General features: G+C 48.4%; 1 protein-coding gene across 1 annotated transcript in view; it reads left to right on the top strand.

The window, feature by feature from the left end:
• Nucleotides 1–22,500, top strand: part of LOC135531456 (kinesin-like protein KIF13A) — a 92,052-nt gene that overhangs the window by 10,745 nt on the left and 58,807 nt on the right. Inside the window, 7 exon segments of the mRNA XM_064959494.1 lie at nt 3,130–3,244; nt 3,359–3,571; nt 5,925–6,035; nt 6,167–6,301; nt 15,539–15,672; nt 17,988–18,074; nt 20,936–21,111. Coding sequence (XP_064815566.1) covers nt 3,130–3,244; nt 3,359–3,571; nt 5,925–6,035; nt 6,167–6,301; nt 15,539–15,672; nt 17,988–18,074; nt 20,936–21,111 — 971 coding nt within the window.

Raw genomic sequence — 22,500 nt, 5'->3', positions numbered from 1 at the left:
CTCCACTGTTAACATCCAATACCTCTACTGTTAACATCCAATACCTCTACTTTTAACATCCAATACCTCTACCGTTAACATCCAATACCTCTACTGTTAACATCCAATACCTCTACTGTTAACATCCAATACCTCTACTGTTAACATCCAATACCTCTACTTTTAACATCCAATACCTCTACCGTTAACATCCAATACCTCTACTGTTAACATCCAATACCTCTACTGTTAACATCCAAACCTCTACTGTTAACATCCAATACCTCTACCGTTAACATCCAATTCCTCTACTGTTAACATCCAATACCTCTACTGTTAACATCCAATACCTCTACCGTTAACATCCAATACCTCTACCATTAACATCCAACACCTCTACTGTTAACATCCAATACCTCTACCGTTAACATCCAATACCTCTACCGTTAACATCCAATACCTCTACTGTTAACATCCAATACCTCTACTGTTAACATCCAATACCTCTACCATTAACATCCAACACCTCTACTGTTAACATCCAATACCTCTACTGTTAACATCCAATACCTCTACTGTTAACATGCGATACCTCTACTGTTAACATCCAATACCTCTACTGTTAACATCCAATACCTCTACTGTTAACATCCAATACCTCTACTGTTAACATCCAATACCTCTACTGTTAACATCCAATACCTCTACTGTTAACATCCAATACCTCTACTGTTAACATCCAATACCTCTACTGTTAACATCCAATACCTCTACTGTTAACATCCAATACCTCTACTGTTAACATCCAATACCTCTACTGTTAACATCCAATACCTCTACTGTTAACATCCAATACCTCTACTGTTAACATCCAATACCTCTACTGTTAACATCCAATACCTCCACTGTTAACATCCAATACCTCTACTGTTAACATCCAATACCTCTACTGTTAACATCCAATACCTCTACTGTTAACATCCAATACCTCTACTGTTAACATCCAATACCTCTACTGTTAACATCCAATACCTCTACTGTTAACATCCAATACCTCTACTGTTAACATCCAATACCTCTACCGTTAACATCCAATACCTCTACTGTTAACATCCAATACCTCTACCGTTAACATCCAATACCTCTACTGTTAACATCCAATACCTCTACTGTTAACATCCAATACCTCTACTGTTAACATCCAATACCTCTACCGTTAACATCCAATACCTCTACTGTTAACATCCAATACCTCTACCGTTAACATCCAATACCTCTACTGTTAACATCCAATACCTCTACCGTTAACATCCAATACCTCTACTGTTAACATCCAATAACTCTACTGTTAACATCCAATACCTCTACTGTTAACATGCAATACCTCTACCGTTAACATCCAATACCTCTACTGTTAACACCTCTACTGTTAACATGCAATACCTCTACCGTTAACATCCAATACCTCTACTGTTAACATCCAATACCTCTACTGTTAACATCCAATACCTCTACTGTTAACATCCAATACCTCTACTGTTAACATGCAATACCTCTACCGTTAACATCCAATACCTCTACTGTTAACACCTCTACTGTTAACATGCAATACCTCTACCGTTAACATCCAATACCTCTACTGTTAACATCCAATACCTCTACTGTTAACATCCAATACCTCTACCGTTAACATCCAATACCTCTACCGTTAACATCCAATACCTCTACTGTTAACATCCAATACCTCTACTGTTAACATCCAATACCTCTACTGTTAACACCTCTACTGTTAACATCCAATACCTCTACCGTTAACATCCAATACCTCTACTGTTAACATCCAATGCCTCTACTGTTAACATCCAATACCTCTACCGTTAACATCCAATACCTCTACTGTTAACATCCAATACCTCTACTGTTAACATCCAATACCTCTACTGTTAACATCCAATACCTCTACCGTTAACATCCAATACCTCTACCGTTAACATCCAATACCTCTACTGTTAACATCCAATACCTCTACTGTTAGCATCCAATACCTCTACTGTTAACATCCAATACCTCTACTGTTAACATCCAATACCTCTACCGTTAACATCCAATACCTCTACTGTTAACATCCAACACCTCTACTGTTAACATCCAATACCTCTACCGTTAACATCCAATACCTCTACTGTTAACATCCAATACCTCTCCCATTAACATCCAATACCTCTACTGTTAACATCCAATACCTCTACTGTTAACATCCACTACCTCTACCTTTAACATCCAATACCTCTACCGTTAACATCCACTACCTCTACTGTTAACATCCAATACCTCTACCGTTAACATCCAATACCTCTACTGTTAACATCCACTACCTCTACCTTTAACATCCAATACCTCTACCGTTAACATCCAATACCTCTACTGTCAACATCCAATACCTCTACCGTTAACATTCAATAACTCTACTGTTAACATCCAATACCTCTACCGTTAACATCCAATACCTCTACTGTTAACATCCAATACCTCTACTGTTAACATCCAATACATCCACTGTTAACATCCAATACCTCTACTGTTAACATCCAATACCTCTACTGTTAACATCCACTACCTCTACTGTTAACATCCAATACCTCTACTGTTAACATCCACTACCTCTACTGTTAACATCCAATACCTCCACTGTTAACATCCAATACCTCTACCGTTAACATCCAATACCTCTACTGTTAACATCCAATACCTCCACTGTTAACATCCAATACCTCTACTGTTAACATCCAATACCTCTACTGTTAACATCCAATACCTCTACCGTTAACATCCAATACCTCTACCGTTAACATCCAATACCTCTACTGTTAACATCCAATACCTCTACTGTTAACATCCAATACCTCCACTGTTTAGATGTTATGTTCAGTAAATGTAATGGATCATGTGATGATACAGTCACTGTAATACAGGAAGTAAACTTCTGTTGGTTTTACGAAACTGTGAAATCCTTTTTTAGACATGTTTTATTGGTTGATGACACTCTGATGCAAGACATTTATGTAAAGATATATCATGGAGGTATGTTGAGTGTCTTTCTCCCTGTGTGTGTGTGTGTGTGCGTGCGTGCGTGCGTGCGTGCGTGCGTAGGTCTCTTACCACACTGGGCTGTGTGATCTCTGCGCTGGCGGACCAGTCTGCAGGGAAAGGGGGGAAGAATAAGTTTGTTCCTTACAGAGACTCTGTCCTCACCTGGCTTCTCAAGGTCTGTACTAACACACTCACTCACGCTCCTATCACATTCACCAACACTGAAGTCTACATTATAACTGTCTATCAATTCAACTGTTTGTTCCTATCCCTCCCTCGGTGTTGCCAGGACAACCTGGGTGGCAACAGTAAGACGTGTATGATCGCCACGGTGAGCCCAGCAGCTGATAACTACGAGGAGACGTTGTCCACGCTGCGTTACGCAGACCGCGCCAAGAGGATCGTCAACCACGCCGTGGTCAATGAAGACCCCAACGCACGCATCATCAGAGAGCTCCGGGAGGAAGTGGAGAAACTCAGAGTACAGCTCTCTCAGGCTGAGGTAGGAGACACACACAGAGGCACACACACACGTACGTCCTGCTGGTCCGTCCTGGCTGGTCCGGGTCCGTCCTGGCTGGTCCGATCTGACTGGTCCGATCTGACTGGTCCGTTTTGACTGGTCCGTCCTGGCTGGTCCGTCCGGGCTGGTCCGTCCTGGCTGGTCCGTTCTGACTGGTCCGTCCTGACTGGTCCGTCCTGGCTGGTCCGTCCTGACTGGTCCGTCCTGACTGGTCCGTTTTGACTGTTCCGTCCTGACTGGTCCTTTTTGACTGTTCCGTCCTGGCTGGTCCGTTCTGGCTGGTCCGTTTTGACTGGTCCGTCCGGGCTGGTCCGTCCTGGCTGGTCCGTCCTGGCTGGTCCGTCCTGGCTGGTCCGTCCTGGCTGGTCCGTTCTGACTGGTCCGTCCTGACTGGTCCGTCCTGGCTGGTCCGTCCTGACTGGTCCGTCCTGACTGGTCCGTTTTGACTGGTCCGTCTTGACTGGTCCTTTTTGACTGTTCCGTCCTGGCTGGTCCGTTCTGGCTGGTCCGTCCTGACTGGTCCGTCCTGACTGGCCGTCCTGGCTGGTCCGTCCTGACTGGTCCGTCCTGGCTGGTCCGTCCTGGCTGGTTCGTCCTGGCTGGTCCTTTTTGACTGTTCCGTCCTGGCTGGTCCGTCCGGGCTGGTCCGTCCGGGCTGGTCCGTCCTGGCTGGTCCGTTCTGACTAGTCCGTCCTGACTGGTCCGTCCTGACTGGTCCGTCCTGGCTGGTCCGATCTGACAGGTCCGTCCTGACTGGTCAGTCCTGACTGGTCCATCCTGGCTGGTCCGTTTTGACTGGTCCGTCCTGACTGGTCCTTTTTGACTGTTCCGTCCGGGCTGGTCCGTCCGGGCTGGTCCGTCCTGGCTGGTCCGTCCTGGCTGGTCCGTTCTGACTGGTCCGTCCTGGCTGGTCCGATCTGACAGGTCCGTCCTGACTGGTCCGTCCTGACTGGTCCGTCCTGGCTGGTCCTTTTTGACTGTTCCGTCCTGGCTGGTCCGTTCTGGCTGGTCCGTCCTGACTGGTCCGTCCTGACTGGTCCGTCCTGGCTGGTCCGTCCTGGCTGGTCCGTCCTGGCTGGTCCGTCCTGGCTGGTCCTTTTTGACTGTTCCGTCCTGGCTGGTCCGTCCTGACTGGTCCGTCCTGACTGGTCCGTTTTGACTGGTCCGTCTTGACTGGTCCTTTTTGACTGTTCCGTCCTGGCTGGTCCGTTCTGGCTGGTCCGTCCTGACTGGTCCGTCCTGACTGGCCGTCCTGGCTGGTCCGTCCTGACTGGTCCGTCCTGGCTGGTCCGTCCTGGCTGGTTCGTCCTGGCTGGTCCTTTTTGACTGTTCCGTCCTGGCTGGTCCGTCCGGGCTGGTCCGTCCGGGCTGGTCCGTCCTGGCTGGTCCGTTCTGACTAGTCCGTCCTGACTGGTCCGTCCTGACTGGTCCGTCCTGGCTGGTCCGATCTGACAGGTCCGTCCTGACTGGTCAGTCCTGACTGGTCCATCCTGGCTGGTCCGTTTTGACTGGTCCGTCCTGACTGGTCCTTTTTGACTGTTCCGTCCGGGCTGGTCCGTCCGGGCTGGTCCGTCCTGGCTGGTCCGTCCTGGCTGGTCCGTTCTGACTGGTCCGTCCTGGCTGGTCCGATCTGACATGTCCGTCCTGACTGGTCCGTCCTGACTGGTCCGTCCTGGCTGGTCCTTTTTGACTGTTCCGTCCTGGCTGGTCCGTTCTGGCTGGTCCGTCCTGACTGGTCCGTCCTGACTGGTCCGTCCTGGCTGGTCCGTCCTGGCTGGTCCGTCCTGGCTGGTCCGTCCTGGCTGGTCCGTCCTGGCTGGTCCTTTTTGACTGTTCCGTCCTGGCTGGTCCGTCCTGGCTGGTCCGTCCTAGCTGGTCCGTCCTGACTGGTCCGTCCTGACTGGTCCGATCTGACTGGTCCGTTTTGACTGGTCCGATCTGACTGGTCCGTTTTGACTGGTCCGATCTGACTGGTCCGTTTTGACTGGTCCGTCCTGGCTGTTCCGTCCTGACTGGTCCGTCCTGGCTGGTCCGTCCTGACTGGTCCGTCCTGACTGGTCCATCCTGACTGGTCCGTTTTGACTGGTCCGTCCTGGCTGTTCCGTCCTGACTGCTCCGTCCTGGCTGGTCCGTCCTTTCTGGTCCGTCCTGACTGGTCCATCCTGGCTGGTCCGTTTTGACTGGTCCGTCCTGACTGGTCCGTCCTGGCTGGTCCGATCTGACTGGTCCGTCCTTACTGGTCCGTCCTGGCTGGTCCGTCCTGGCTGGTCTGTCCTGGCTGGTCCATCCTGGCTGGTCCGTTCTGACTGGTCCGTGTGTGTCTATGTTCCAGTCTCTAAAGGCTCCAGAGCTGAAGGAGAGGCTTCAGGAGTCAGAGAAGCTGATCCAGGAGATGACCGTTACCTGGGAGCAGAAACTACGCAACACAGAGGAGATTGCTACGGTAACCTACACCCTCACTCACATTCATTTAGCAGATTCATATCACATGGAAGCTTCTGCATTCGCACTAAACCGTTGGTAGTAAATGTCTGTGCAGAGGTAAAATGACATATGTTTGTTATATTTCCATAGGAGCGTCAGCAGCAGCTAGAGAGTATGGGGATCTCCCTGGAGACGTCTGGGATCAAAGTTGGAGATGACAAGTGTTTCCTGGTCAACCTGAATGCAGACCCCGCCCTCAATGAGCTGCTGGTCTACTACCTAAAGGTACACAACCACAACACCAACCACGACACCAACCACAACCACAACACCAACCACAATCACAACACCAACCACAATCACAACACCAACCACAATCACAACACCAACCACAACACCAACCACAATCACAACACCAACCACAACACCAACCACAACCACAACAACAACCACAATCACAACACCAACCACAATCACAACACCAACCACAATCACAACACCAACCACAACACCAACCACAATCACAACACCAACCACAACACCAACCACAATCACAACACCAACCACAATCACAACACCAACCACAATCACAACCACAACACCAACCACAACACCAACCACAACACCAACCACAATCACAACCACAACCACAACCACAATCACAACACCAATCACAACCACAACACCAACCACAATCACAACACCAACCACAATCACAACACCAACCACAACACCAACCACAATCACAACACCAACCACAACACCAACCACAATCACAACACCAACCACAACACCAACCACAACATCAACCACAATCACAACACCAACCACAACCACAATCACAACACCAACCACAACCACAACACCAACCACAATCACAACGCCAACCACAATCACAACACCAACCACAACACCAACCACAACACCAACCACAACACCAACCACAATCACAACACCAACTACAACACCAACCACAATCACAACCACAACACCAACCACAACACCAACCACAATCACAACACCAACCACAACCACAATCACAACCACAACACCAACCACAACACTAACCACAACACCAACCACAACACCAACCACAACACCAACCACAATCACAACACCAACCACAATCACAACACCAACCACAATCACAACACCAACCACAACACCAACCACAATCACAACACCAACCACAACACCAACCACAATCACAACACCAACCACAACACCAACCACAACACCAACCACAATCACAACACCAACCACAACCACAATCACAACACCAACCACAATCACAACCACAACACCAACCACAATCACAACCACAACACCAACCACAATCACAACACCAACCACAATCACAACCACAACACCAACCACAACACCAACCACAATCACAACCACAACACCAACCACAACCACAACCACAACACCAACCACAATTACAACCACAACAACAACCACAACCACAACACTAACCACAACACCAACCACAACACCAACCACAATCACAACACCAACCACAATCACAACCACAACACCAACCACAACCACAACACTAACCACAACACCAACCACAACACCAACCACAACCACAACACCAACCACAATACCAACCACAATCACAACACCAACCACAACACCAACCACAACACCAACCACAACACCAACATCAACTACAAGCACAACCCCAACACCAACCACAACACCAACTACAAGCACAACCACAACACCAACCACAACACCAACCACAATCACAACACCAACCACAACACCAACCACAATCACAACACCAACCACAACACCAACCACAACACCAACCACAACCACAATCACAACACCAACCACAATCACACCCACAACACTAACCACAACACCAAACCACAACACCAACCACAATCACAACACTAACCACAATCACACCCACAACACTAACCACAACACCAACCACAATCACAACACCAATCACAACACCAACCACAATCACAACACCAACCACAATCACAACACCAACCACAACACCAACCACAACACCAACTACAAGCACAACCACAACACCAACCACGACCACAACACCGACCACAACACCGACCACAGCTACAACCACAGCTACAACACCAACCGCAACCACAACACCGACCACAGCTACAACCACAACTACAACACCAACCACAACCACAACACCGGCCATAGCTACAACCACAGCTACAAACCACAACACCAACCACAACATCGACCACAACACCAACACCGACCACAACTACAACCACAACCACAACACCAACCACAACTACAACACCGACCATAACACCAACCACAACTACAACACCGACCACAACTACAACCACAACACCAACCACAACATCAACACCAACCACAACACCTACCACCGACCACAACACCAACACCGACCACAACACCAGTACAGTAGACGGTACAGTAGGATGATGCTAGCCTGTAGTCTGTGTAGTAGACAGTACAGTAGGATGATGCTAGCTTGTAGTCTGTGTAGTAGACAGTACAGTAGGATGATGCTAGCCTGTAGTCTGTGTAGTAGACAGTACAGTAGGATGATGCTAGCCTGTAGTCTGTGTAGTGGACAGTACAGTAGGATGATGCTAGCCTGTAGTCGGTAGAGTAGACAGTACAGTAGGATGATGCTAGCCTGTAGTCTGTGTAGTAGACAGTACAATAGGATGATGCTAGCTTGTAGTCTGTGTAGTAGACAGTACAGTAGGATGATGCTAGCCTGTAGTCTGTGTAGTAGACAGTACAGTAGGATGATGCTAGCTTGTAGTCTGTGTAGTAGACAGTACAGTAGGATGATGCTAGCCTGTAGTCTGTGTAGTAGACAGTACAGTAGGATGATGCTAGCTTGTAGTCTGTGTAGTAGACAGTACAGTAGGATGATGCTAGCCTGTAGTCTGTGTAGTAGATAGTACAGTAGGATGATGCTAGCCTGTAGTCTGTGTAGTAGACAGTACAGTAGGATGATGCTAGCCTGTAGTCTGTGTAGTAGACAGTACAGTAGGATGATGCTAGCCTGTAGTCTGTGTAGTAGACAGTACAGTAGGGTGATGCTAGCCTGTAGTCTGTGTAGTAGACAGTACAGTAGGATGATGCTAGCCTGTAGTCTGTGTAGTAGACAGTACAGTAGGATGATGCTAGCCTGTAGTCTGTGTAGTAGACAGTACAGTAGGATGATGCTAGCCTGTAGTCTGTGTAGTGGACACCAGAGATATATATTTAGAGAATATTGTAGACATTCACTTACATAGCATTGTTAAAATATACACCATGTATTGTTAATGGGGAACTAACATGGCTTTACAAATTAATAAAGAGAGTCGCACACTATATATAAACTTCTTGGGGCACCCTGAAATAGGCACCCTCTGCTCTCAGGCACCCTGAAGGAGGCACCCTCTACTCCCAGGCACCCTGAAGGATGCACCCTCTGCTCTCAGGCACCCTGAAGGATGCACCCTCTGCTCTCAGGCACCCTGAAGGAGGCACCCTCTGCTCTCAGGCACCCTGAAGGATGCACCCTCTGCTCTCAGGCACCCTGAAGGAGGCACCCTCTGCTCTCAGGCACCCTGAAGGAGGCACCCTCTGCTCTCTGTAACCCTGAAGAAGGCACCCTGAAGGAGGCACCCTCTGCTCTCAGGCACCCTGAAGGAGGCACCCTCTGCTCTCAGGCACCCTGAAGGATGCACCCTCTGCTCTCAGGCACCCTGAAGGAGGCACCCTCTACTCTCAGGCACCCTGAAGGAGGCACCCTCTGCTCTCAGGCACCCTGAAGGATGCACCCTCTGCTCTCAGGCACCCTGAAGGAGGCACCCTCAAGGAGGCACCCTCTGCTCTCAGGCACCCTGAAGGATGCACCCTCTGCTTTCAGGAACCCTGATGAAGGCACCCTGAAGGAGGCACCCTCTGCTTTCAGGCACCCTGAAGGAGGCACCCTCTGCTCTCAGGCACCCTGAAGGAGGCACCCTCTGCTCTCTGTAACCCTGAAGGAGGCACCCTCTGCTCTCTGTAACCCTGAAGAAGGCACCCTGAAGGAGGCACCCTCTGCTCTCAGGCACCCTGAAGGAGGCACCCTGAAGGAGGCACCCTGAAGGAGGCACCCTCTGCTTTCAGGCACCCTGAAGGAGGCACCCTCTGCTTTCAGGCACCCTGAAGAAGGCACCCTCTGCTCTCAGGCACCCTGAAGGAGGCACCCTGAAGGAGGCACCCTCTGCTCTCAGGCACCCTGAAGGAGGCACCCTCTGCTCTCAGGCACCCTGAAGGAGGCACCCTGAAGGAGGCACCCTGAAGGAGGCACCCTCTGCTCTCAGGCACCCTGAAGGAGGCACCCTCTGCTCTCAGGCACCCTGAAGAAGGCACCCTCTGCTCTCTGTAACCCTGAAGAAGGCACCCTGAAGGATGCACCCTCTGCTCTCAGGCACCCTGAAGAAGGCACCCTGAAGGAGGCACCCTGAAGGAGGCACCCTGAAGGAGGCACCCTCTGCTCTCAGGCACCCTGAAGAAGGCACAGTGATGTTATACCCAATAAATGCCTGGGAGTTTATATATAGAGTGTGACTCTCGTTCTTTGTTTTATAGCTTGCAGTTGATTCCCCTTTAATCAGCACCTCTAAACTAAATAAGTTCTCTGGGGTTGCTGCCATAGAATGTTGAAGTGTCATGTAAATGCATCATAATGCAGGAACTCTCTAACTACAGGGCTCTGGTTCACACTGCAACAGGATGACGCTATGAGAACACAGGAAAGGAAAGGGAGTGGACACATAGTCACAGCGCAGACAGACAACTGGCTCAGTGGCTGAGAGGAGTCCCAAACAGAGCCCTATGTACTATACTGTATAGGGGGAGAGAGAGCAGAGGGGCAGGGTGAGAGAGAGAGCAGAGGGGCAGAGAGGCAGTGATAGAGAGCAGAGGGGCAGTGAGAGAGAGCAGAGTGGCAGGGTTAGAGAGAGCAGAGGGGCAGAGAGAGAGAGCAGAGGGGCAGGGAGAGAGAGCAGAGGGGCAGGATTAGAGAGAGACAGAGAGCAGAGGGGCAGGGAGAGAGAGAGCAGAGGGGCAGGGAGAGAGAGAGAGCAGAGGGGCAGGGAGAGAGAGAGCAGAGGGGCAGGGAGAGAGAGAGAGCAGAGGGGCAGGGAGAGAGAGATTAGAGGGGCAGGGAGAGAGAGAGAGAGAGAGAGAGCAGAGGGGCAGGGAGAGAGAGAGAGAGCAGAGGGGCAGGGAGAGAGAGAGAGCAGAGAGGCAGGGAGAGAGAGAGAGCAGAGGGGCAGGGAGAGAGAGAGAGAGAGTAGAGGGGCAGGGAGAGAGAGAGAGCAGAGGGGCAGGGAGAGAGAGAGAGCAGAGGGGCAGGGAGAGAGAGAGAGCAGAGGGGCAGGGAGAGAGAGAGAGCAGAGGGACAGGGAGAGAGAGACAGAGAGCAGAGGGGCAGAGAGAGAGCAGAGGGGCAGAGAGAGAGAGCAGAGGGGCAGGGAGAGAGAGCAGAGGGGCAGGGTTAGAGAGAGACAGAGAGCAGAGGGGCAGGGAGAGAGAGAGAGCAGAGGGGCAGGGAGAGAGAGAGAGCAGAGGGGCAGGGAGAGAGAGCAGAGGGGCAGGGAGAGAGAGAAAGCAGAGGGGCAGGGAGAGAGAGAGTAGAGGGGCAGGGAGAGAGAGAGAGAGCAGAGGGGCAGGGAAAGAGAGAGAGAGAGCAGAGGGGCAGGGAGAGAGAGAGAGAGAGTAGAGGGGCAGGGGGAGAGAGAGAGCAGAGGGGCAGGGAGAGAGAGAGAGCAGAGGGGCAGGGAGAGAGAGAGAGAGTAGAGGGGCAGGGAGAGAGAGAGAGCAGAGGGGCAGGGAGAGAGAGAGAGCAGAGGGGCAGGGAGAGAGAGAGAGCAGAGGGACAGGGAGAGAGAGGGAGAGAGTAGAGTAGAGCAGAGCCTCCTTCATGCCTACAGAACAACAGGTCTGTGTCTGGGCTCCGGCCTGGACAGCAAGCCTGCCCTGCATACCAGTGTGGAATGACACCCACACACACACAATGGAATGAACAAGAGACTGACTTACTGGGGTTATGTTAAGTAGCTGATACAGCTGCAGGAGCGAAGGAGTGTCGGACATCCTTTGGAAGTGGGATGTTTGTTTAACTACACCCATTCTGTGATGACAGAGGGAAAGACAAGGGGAGAGAGAGAGAGAAAGAGAGAGAGAAGGGGGAGGTAGAGAGAGAGAGAGAGAAGGGGGAGAGAGAGAGAGAGAGAGAAGGGGGAGAGAGAGAGAGATAGAAGGGGGAGGTAGAGAGAGAGAGAGAGAGAAGGGGGAGAGAGAGAGATCGAAGGGGGAGAGAGTGAGAGAGATAGAAGGGGAGAGAGAGAGATAGAAGGGGGAGATAGATAGAAGGGGAGAGAGAGAGATAGAAGGGGGAGAGAGAGAGAGGTAGAAGGGAGATAGATAGAAGGGGGAGAGAGAGAGGTAGAAGGGGGAGAGAGAGATAGAAGGGGGGGAGAGAGAGTTATATAAGTGGTACATATCTGAGTCTGTGTCTGTGGGGAAGTAATGATATCACCAGTTATATAAGTGGTACATATCTGAGTCTATGGGGAAGTAATGATATCACCAGTTATATAAGTGGTACATATCTGAGTCTATGGGGAAGTAATGATATCACCAGTTATATAAGTGGTACATATCTGAGTCTATGGGGAAGTAATGATATCACCAGTTATATAAGTGGTACATATCTGAGTCTATGGGGAAGTAATGATATCACCAGTTATATAAGTGGTACATATCTGAGTCTGTGGGGAAGTAATGATATCACCAGTTATATAAGTGGTACATATCTGAGTCTGTGTCTGTGGGGAAGTAATGATATCACCAGTTATATAAGTGGTACATATCTGTGTCAGTGGGGAAGTAATGATATCACCAGTTATATAAGTGGTACATATCTGTGTCAGTGGGGAAGTAATGATATCACCAGTTATATAAGTGGTACATATCTGAGTCTATGGGGAAGTAATGATATCACCAGTTATATAAGTGGTACATATCTGAGTCTGTGTGTCTGTGGGGAAGTAATGATATCACCAGTTATATAAGTGGTACATATCTGAGTCTGTGGGGAAGTAATGATATCACCAGTTATATAAGTGGTACATATCTGAGTCTGTGGGGAAGTAATGATATCACCAGTTATATAAGTGGTACATATCTGAGTCTGTGGGGAAGTAATGATATCACCAGTTATATAAGTGGTACATATCTGAGTCAGTGGGGAAGTAATGATATCACCAGTTATATAAGTGTTACATATCTGAGTCTGTGGGGAAGTAATGATATCACCAGTTATATAAGTGGTACATATCTGAGTCTGTGTGTCTGTGGGGAAGTAATGATATCACCAGTTATATAAGTGGTACATATCTGAGTCAGTGGGGAAGTAATGATATCACCAGTTATATAAGTGGTACATATCTGAGTCTGTGGGGAAGTAATGATATCACCAGTTATATAAGTGGTACATATCTGAGTCAGTGGGGAAGTAATGATATCACCAGTTATATAAGTGGTACATATCTGAGTCTGTGGGGAAGTAATGATATCACCAGTTATATAAGTGGTACATATCTGAGTCTGTGTGTCTGTGGGGAAGTAATGATATCACCAGTTATATAAGTGGTACATATCTGAGTCTGTGGGGAAGTAATGATATCACCAGTTATATAAGTGGTACATATCTGAGTCTGTGGGGAAGTAATGATATCACCAGTTATATAAGTGGTACATATCTGAGTCTGTGGGGAAGTAATGATATCACCAGTTATATAAGTGGTACATATCTGAGTCTGTGGGGAAGTAATGATATCACCAGTTATATAAGTGGTACATATCTGAGTCTGTGGGGAAGTAATGATATCACCAGTTATATAAGTGGTACATATCTGAGTCTGTGGGGAAGTAATGATATCACCAGTTATATAAGTGGTACATATCTGAGTCTGTGTCTGTGGGGAAGTAATGATATCACCAGTTATATAAGTGGTACATATCTGAGTCTGTGGGGAAGTAATGATATCACCAGTTATATAAGTGGTACATATCTGAGTCTGTGGGGAAGTAATGATATCACCAGTTATATAAGTGGTACATATCTGAGTCTGTGTCTGTGGGGAAGTAATGATATCACCAGTTATATAAGTGGTACATATCTGAGTCTGTGGGGAAGTAATGATATCACCAGTTATATAAGTGGTACATATCTGAGTCTGTGGGGAAGTAATGATATCACCAGTTATATAAGTGGTACATATCTGAGTCTGTGGGGAAGTAATGATATCACCAGTTATATAAGTGGTACATATCTGAGTCTGTGGGGAAGTAATGATATCACCAGTTATATAAGTGGTACATATCTGAGTCAGTGGGGAAGTAATGATATCACCAGTTATATAAGTGTTACATATCTGAGTCTGTGGGGAAGTAATGATATCACCAGTTATATAAGTGGTACATATCTGAGTCTGTGTGTCTGTGGGGAAGTAATGATATCACCAGTTATATAAGTGGTACATATCTGAGTCAGTGGGGAAGTAATGATATCACCAGTTATATAAGTGGTACATATCTGAGTCTGTGGGGAAGTAATGATATCACCAGTTATATAAGTGGTACATATATGAGTCTGTGTGTCTGTGGGGAAGTAATGATATCACCAGTTATATAAGTGGTACATATCTGAGTCTGTGGGGAAGTAATGATATCACCAGTCATATAAGTGGTACATATCTGAGTCTGTGGGGAAGTAATGATATCACCAGTTATATAAGTGGTACATATCTGAGTCAGTGGGGAAGTAATGATATCACCAGTTATATAAGTGGTACATATCTGAGTCTGTGGGGAAGTAATGATATCACCAGTTATATAAGTGGTACATATCTGAGTCTGTGTGTCTGTGGGGAAGTAATGATATCACCAGTTATATAAGTGGTACATATCTGAGTCTGTGGGGAAGTAATGATATCACCAGTTATATAAGTGGTACATATCTGAGTCTGTGGGGAAGTAATGATATCACCAGTTATATAAGTGGTACATATCTGAGTCTGTGGGGAAGTAATGATATCACCAGTTATATAAGTGGTACATATCTGAGTCTGTGGGGAAGTAATGATATCACCAGTCATATAAGTGGTACATATCTGAGTCTGTGGGGAAGTAATGATATCACCAGTCATATAAGTGGTACATATCTGAGTCTGTGGGGAAAGTGAATTGCAGTCTGTTGCGTCAGATCAGATGTCAACCTGCCATTGGATTGAAGTAGGACCTGACCCACATGAATTATGGGAAATCATCATCTCCTCTCTCTGTGTGTGTGTGTGTGTGTGTGTGTGTGTGTGTGTGTGTGTGTGTGTGTGTGTGTGTGTGTGTGTGTGTGTGTGTGTGTGTGTGTGTGTGTGTGTGTGTGTGTGTGTGTGTGTGTGTGTGTGTGCGTGCGTGCGTGTGTGTGTGTGTGTGTGTGTGTAGGAACACACGCGTGTGGGTGCAGACACCTCTCAGGACATCCAGCTCTTTGGGATTGGTATCCAGTCAGAACACTGTGTGTTGGAGATCAGCCCAGACGGGGGGGAGGTCACCCTCACCCCTATAGAGAATGCCAGGTGAGCTAACACACACACACGCACAGTATGCACACACAGTACACACACAGTACACACACACACAGTACGCACACACACAGTACACGCACATGGATGAGTGAACTGGACCTGACTGGAGTTTCTCATGACCTCATAGCTGAGGTATTTCTGATCTCAACCTCCTGCTTTGATATCAAACATCCCCCTCCCTCCCTGCATCCCTCCCTCCCTCCTTGCCTGCCTGCCTGCCTGCCCCTCCTCCCTCTCTCCCTCCCTGCCTCTCCCCCACCACCCGTCCCAGTAAAGGCTATCTATGAAATATGAGGACATCTCATTGGTAGTCTTTACTGTTGGTGGGTGATATGAGGATATCTCATTGGTAGTCTCTACTGTTGGTGGGTGATATGAGGATATCTCATTGGTAGTCTTTACTGTTGGTGGGTGATATGAGGATATCTCATTGGTAGTCTTTACTGTTGGTGGGTGGTATGAGGATATCTCATTGGTAGTCTTTACTGTTGGTGGGTGATATGAGGATATCTCATTGGTAGTCTTTACTGTTGGTGGGTGATATGAGGACATCTCATTGGTAGTCTTTACTGTTGGTGGGTGATATGAGGATATCTCATTGGTAGTCTTTACTGTTGGTGGGTGATATGAGGATATCTCATTGGTAGTCTTTACTGTTGGTGGGTGGTATGAGGATATCTCATTGGTAGTCTTTACTGTTGGTGGGTGATATGAGGATATCTCATTGGTAGTCTTTACTGTTGGTGGGTGATTTGAGGATATCTCACTGGTAGTCTTTACTGTTGGTGGGTGATATGAGGATATCTCATTGGTAGTCTTTACTGTTGGTGGGTGATATGAGGATATCTCATTGGTAGTCTTTACTGTTGGTGGGTGATATGAGGACATCTCATTGGTAGTCTTTACTGTTGGTGGGTGATATGACGATATCTCATTGGTAGTCTTTACTGTTGGTGGGTGATATGAGGATATCTCATTGGTAGTCTTTACTGTTGGTGGGTGATATGAGGATATCTCATTGGTAGTCTTTACTGTTGGTGGGTGATATGAGGATATCTCATTGGTAGTCTTTACTGTTGGTGGGTGATATGAGGATATCTCATTGGTAGTCTTTACTGTTGGTGGGTGATTTGAGGACATCTCATTGGTAGTCTTTACTGTTGGTGGGTGATATGAGGATATCTCATTGGTAGTCTTTACTGTTGGTGGGTGATATGAGGATATCTCATTGGTAGTCTTTACTGTTGGTGGGTGATATGAGGATATCTCATTGGTAGTCTTTACTGTTGGTGGGTGGTATGAGGACATCTCATTGGTAGTCTTTACTGTTGGTGGGTGATATGAGGACATCTCATTGGTAGTCTTTACTGTTGGTGGGTGATATGAGGATATCTCATTGGTAGTCTTTACTGTTGGTGGGTGATATGAGGACATCTCATTGGTAGTCTTTACTGTTGGTGGGTGATATGAGGATATCTCATTGGTAGTCTTTACTGTTGGTGGGTGATATGAGGATATCTCATTGGTAGTCTTTACTGTTGGTGGGTGATATGAGGATATCTCATTGGTAGTCTTTACTGTTGGTGGGTGATATGAGGATATCTCATTGGTAGTCTTTACTGTTGGTGGGTGATATGAGGACATCTCATTGGTAGTCTTTACTGTTGGTGGGTGATATGAGGATATCTCATTGGTAGTCTTTACTGTTGGTGGGTGATATGAGGATATCTCATTGGTAGTCTTTACTGTTGGTGGGTGATATGAGGATATCTCATTGGTAGTCTTTACTGTTGGTGGGTGATATGAGGATATCTCATTGGTAGTCTTTACTGTTGGTGGGTGATATGAGGACATCTCATTGGTAGTCTTTACTGTTGGTGGGTGATATGAGGATATCTCACTGGTAGTCTTTACTGTTGGTGGGTGATATGAGGATATCTCATTGGTAGTCTTTACTGTTGGTGGGTGATATGAGGATATCTCATTGGTAGTCTTTACTGTTGGTGGGTGATATGAGGATATCTCATTGGTAGTCTTTACTGTTGGTGGGTGATATGAGGATATCTCATTGGTAGTCTCTACTGTTGGTGGGTGATATGAGGATATCTCATTGGTAGTCTTTACTGTTGGTGGGTGATATGAGGCTATCTCATTGGTAGTCTTTACTGTTGGTGGGTGATATGAGGATATTTGATGTGCTGTGTTACTCTCTGTCTGGAAGAGGAGGTACAGCAGGATGGGATGTCTACTGTCCCACAACACACCTCAATATGACATCATCAGACTGTATTTCTCTGCTCCAACAGAACCTGTGTGAATGGAACCATGACTGAGTCCTTGGTCCACCTGTGGCATGGAGACCGCATATTGTGGGGCAACAACCACTTCTTCAGGTGAGGAGTTTCTCTACAGAACATGAACATCTACTGGACAAAGTTAACTAGAGATTTTCCAGAAATCCTGGTTGTAAATATTCCCCAAAACAGCAGGAAATCCAGAACCCTCCCATCAGGATTTCTGGAAAAGCTGTGAATTTTTGGGAATGTTAAGAAGCAGGAAGCAAGAACTGAGTGTACCTCCTGTGTGCTGTAGAAGCAAGAACTGAGTGTACCTCCTGTGTGCTGTAGAGGCAGGAACTGAGTGTACCTCCTGTGTGCTGTAGAGGCAGGAACTGAGTGTACCTCCTGTGTGCTGTAGAAGCAGGAACTGAGTGTACCTCCTGTGTGCTGTAGAGGCAGGAACTGAGTGTACCTCCTGTGTGCTGTAGAAGCAGGAACTGAGTGTACATCCTGTGTGCTGTAGAGGCAGGAACTGAGTGTACCTCCTGTGTGCTGTAGAGGCAGGAACTGAGTGTACCTCCTGTGTGCTGTAGAGGCAGGAACTGAGTGTACCTCCTGTGTGCTGTAGAGGCAGGAACTGAGTGTACCTCCTGTGTGCTGTAGAGGCAGGAACTGAGAGTACCTCCTGTGTGCTGTAGAGGCAGGAACTGAGTGTACCTCCTGTGTGCTGTAGAGGCAGGAACTGAGTGTACCTCCTGTGTGCTGTAGAGGCAGGAACTGAGTGTACCTCCTGTGTGCTGTAGAGGCAGGAACTGAGTGTACCTCCTGTGTGCTGTAGAGGCAGGAACTGAGTGTACCTCCTGTGTGCTGTAGAGGCAGGAACTGAGTGTACCTCCTGTGTGCTGTAGAAGCAGGAACTGAGTGTACCTCCTGTGTGCTGTAGAGGCAGGAACTGAGTGTACCTCCTGTGTGCTGTAGAAGCAGGAACTGAGTGTACATCCTGTGTGCTGTAGAGGCAGGAACTGAGTGTACCTCCTGTGTGCTGTAGAGGCAGGAACTGAGTGTACCTCCTGTGTGCTGTAGAGGCAGGAACTGAGTGTACCTCCTGTGTGCTGTAGAGGCAGGAACTGAGTGTACCTCCTGTGTGCTGTAGAGGCAGGAACTGAGAGTACCTCCTGTGTGCTGTAGAGGCAGGAACTGAGTGTACCTCCTGTGTGCTGTAGAGGCAGGAACTGAGTGTACCTCCTGTGTGCTGTAGAGGCAGGAACTGAGTGTACCTCCTGTGTGCTGTAGAGGCAGGAACTGAGTGTACCTCCTGTGTGCTGTAGAGGCAGGAACTGAGTGTACCTCCTGTGTGCTGTAGAGGCAGGAACTGAGAGTACCTCCTGTGTGCTGTAGAGGCAGGAACTGAGTGTACCTCCTGTGTGCTGTAGAGGCAGGAACTGAGTGTACCTCCTGTGTGTGCTGTAGAGGCAGGAACTGAGTGTACCTCCTGTGTGCTGTAGAGGCAGGAACTGAGTGTACCTCCTGTGTGCTGTAGAGGCAGGAACTGAGTGTACCTCCTGTGTGCTGTAGAGGCAGGAACTGAGAGTACCTCCTGTGTGCTGTAGAGGCAGGAACTGAGTGTACCTCCTGTGTGCTGTAGAGGCAGGAACTGAGTGTACCTCCTGTGTGCTGTAGAGGCAGGAACTGAGGGTACCTCCTGTGTGCTGTAGAGGCAGGAACTGAGTGTACCTCCTGTGTGCTGTAGAGGCAGGAACTGAGTGTACCTCCTGTGTGCTGTAGAGGCAGGAACTGAGGGTACCTCCTGTGTGCTGTAGAGGCAGGAACTGAGGGTACCTCCTGTGTGCAGTAGAGGCAGGAACTGAGTGTACCTCCTGTGTGCTGTAGAGGCAGGAACTGAGTGTACCTCCTGTGTGCTGTAGAGGCAGGAACTGAGTGTACCTCCTGTGTGCTGTAGAGGCAGGAACTGAGTGTACCTCCTGTGTGCTGTAGAGGCAGGAACTGAGTGTACCTCCTGTGTGCTGTAGAGGCAGGAACTGAGAGTACCTCCTGTGTGCTGTAGAGGCAGGAACTGAGTGTACCTCCTGTGTGCTGTAGAGGCAGGAACTGAGTGTACCTCCTGTGTGCTGTAGAGGCAGGAACTGAGTGTACCTCCTGTGTGCTGTAGAGGCAGGAACTGAGTGTACCTCCTGTGTGCTGTAGAGGCAGGAACTGAGTGTACCTCCTGTGTGCTGTAGAGGCAGGAACTGAGGGTACCTCCTGTGTGCTGTAGAGGCAGGAACTGAGGGTACCTCCTGTGTGCAGTAGAGGCAGGAACTGAGTGTACATCCTGTGTGCTGTAGAGGCAGGAACTGAGTGTACCTCCTGTGTGCTGTAGAGGCAGGAACTGAGTGTACCTCCTGTGTGTTGTAGAGGCAGGAACTGAGTGTACCTCCTGTGTGTTGTAGAGGCAGGAACTGAGTGTACCTCCTGTGTGCTGTAGAGGCAGGAACTGAGTGTACCTCCTGTGTGCTGTAGAGGCAGGAACTGAGTGTACCTCCTGTGTGCTGTAGAGGCAGGAACTGAGTGTACCTCCTGTGTGCTGTAGAGGCAGGAACTGAGTGTACCTCCTGTGTGCTGTAGAGGCAGGAACTGAGTGTACCTCCTGTGTGCTGTAGAGGCAGGAACTGAGAGTACCTCCTGTGTGTTGTAGAGGCAGGAACTGAGTGTACCTCCTGTGTGTTGTAGAGGCAGGAACTGAGTGTACCTCCTGTGTGCTGTAGAGGCAGGAACTGAGTGTACCTCCTGTGTGTTGTAGAGGCAGGAACTGAGTGTACCTCCTGTGTGCTGTAGAGGCAGGAACTGAGTGTACCTCCTGTGTGCTGTAGAGGCAGGAACTGAGTGTACCTCCTGTGTGCTGTAGAGGCAGGAACTGAGTGTACCTCCTGTGTGCTGTAGAGGCAGGAACTGAGTGTACCTCCTGTGTGCTGTAGGATAAACCTGCCTGGGCGGAAGCGGCGTGAGCGTCTGAAGGAGCTGGAGAGGGCGTCCCCCAGGGAGAGCTATGTAGAGGCAGACGTAGAGACAGGCAGCGAGGCCTCCTCAGAACAGGACTACAGCTATGAGTTCGCCCAGACGGAGGTCATGATGAAGACCCTGGGAAACAACGGTATGTATGATGACTTCTGGAACAAAGTACAATCATTTTGCTGAACTGGGTTTTTCAGAAATCTCATTAGAAGGATTCACAGATGTCCTGCTTATTCCCTCCTGATTCTGGTAACCTTCCAACCGGGATTTCTAGAAAACGCAGGATTTTTGGGGAAGGACCTGTAATTTTGCCACACTATATTGAACAATATACAGTGTTGCGTTCGCACTGCAGGTATAAACTGCCTCAGTCCCTGATAGAGCTCCATGGCCTCTCCTCCTCAACCCCGACACCAGAGGTTTCATTTAGAGCCACTTGACCTGCGATGGAGGACACCAGTCCCCCTCAAGGGGCACTGAGACACATCTGTCCTCTCCTCGCTCCTCTCTTTCCCTGTGATGCAACCGCTATGTCACACACAAGCTGTCGTGTGTGTGTGTGCGTGTGCGTGTGCGTGTGCGTGTGCGTGTGTGTGTGTGTGTGTCATGCCCCGATCCTGTTCACATGAGGTGGGATGACCTGCAGCCTTGCATCTGCTGTGTGGGAGAGGCTTCCAACCCACCTATTACACACTACACACACACACACCACTACACACACACCAGTACACTACACACACACCAGTACACACACACCACTACACACACACCACTACACACACACCAGTACACTACACTACACACACACCAGTACACTACACACACACCACTACACACACACCAGTACACTACACACACACCAGTACACTACACACACACCAGTACACCCACCACTATACTAAACACACCACTACACTACACACACACTACACTACACACACCACTACACTACACACACCACTACACACACACACACACACACACACCACTACACACACACCAGTACACTACACACACACCAGTACACTACACACACACCACTACACACACACCAGTACACTACACACCAGTACACTACACACACACCAGTACACCCACCACTATACTAAACACACCACTACACTACACACACACTACACTACACACACCACTACCCTACACACACCACTACACACACCCACCCACCATCTACACACACCACTACACTACACACACACCAGTACACCCACCACTACACTAAACTCACCACTACAATAAACTCACCACTACACTACACACACCACTACGCACACACCTAGTACAGACCATCTGGTACAGACCATCTGATACAGACAATCTGGTACAGACCATCTGATACATACCATCTGATACAGACCATCTAATACAGACCATCTGATACAGACCATCTGATACAGACCATCTGATACAGACCATCTGATACAGACCATCTGATACAGACCATCTGATACAGACCATCTGGTACAGACCATCGGATACAGACCATCTGATACAGACCATCTGATACAGA

Source organism: Oncorhynchus masou, unplaced genomic scaffold (genome assembly GCF_036934945.1).
Source record: "Oncorhynchus masou masou isolate Uvic2021 unplaced genomic scaffold, UVic_Omas_1.1 unplaced_scaffold_1593, whole genome shotgun sequence".
NCBI classification, from domain to species: Eukaryota; Metazoa; Chordata; class Actinopteri; order Salmoniformes; family Salmonidae; genus Oncorhynchus; species Oncorhynchus masou.
This window is presented reverse-complemented; position numbering and strand designations above follow the sequence as displayed.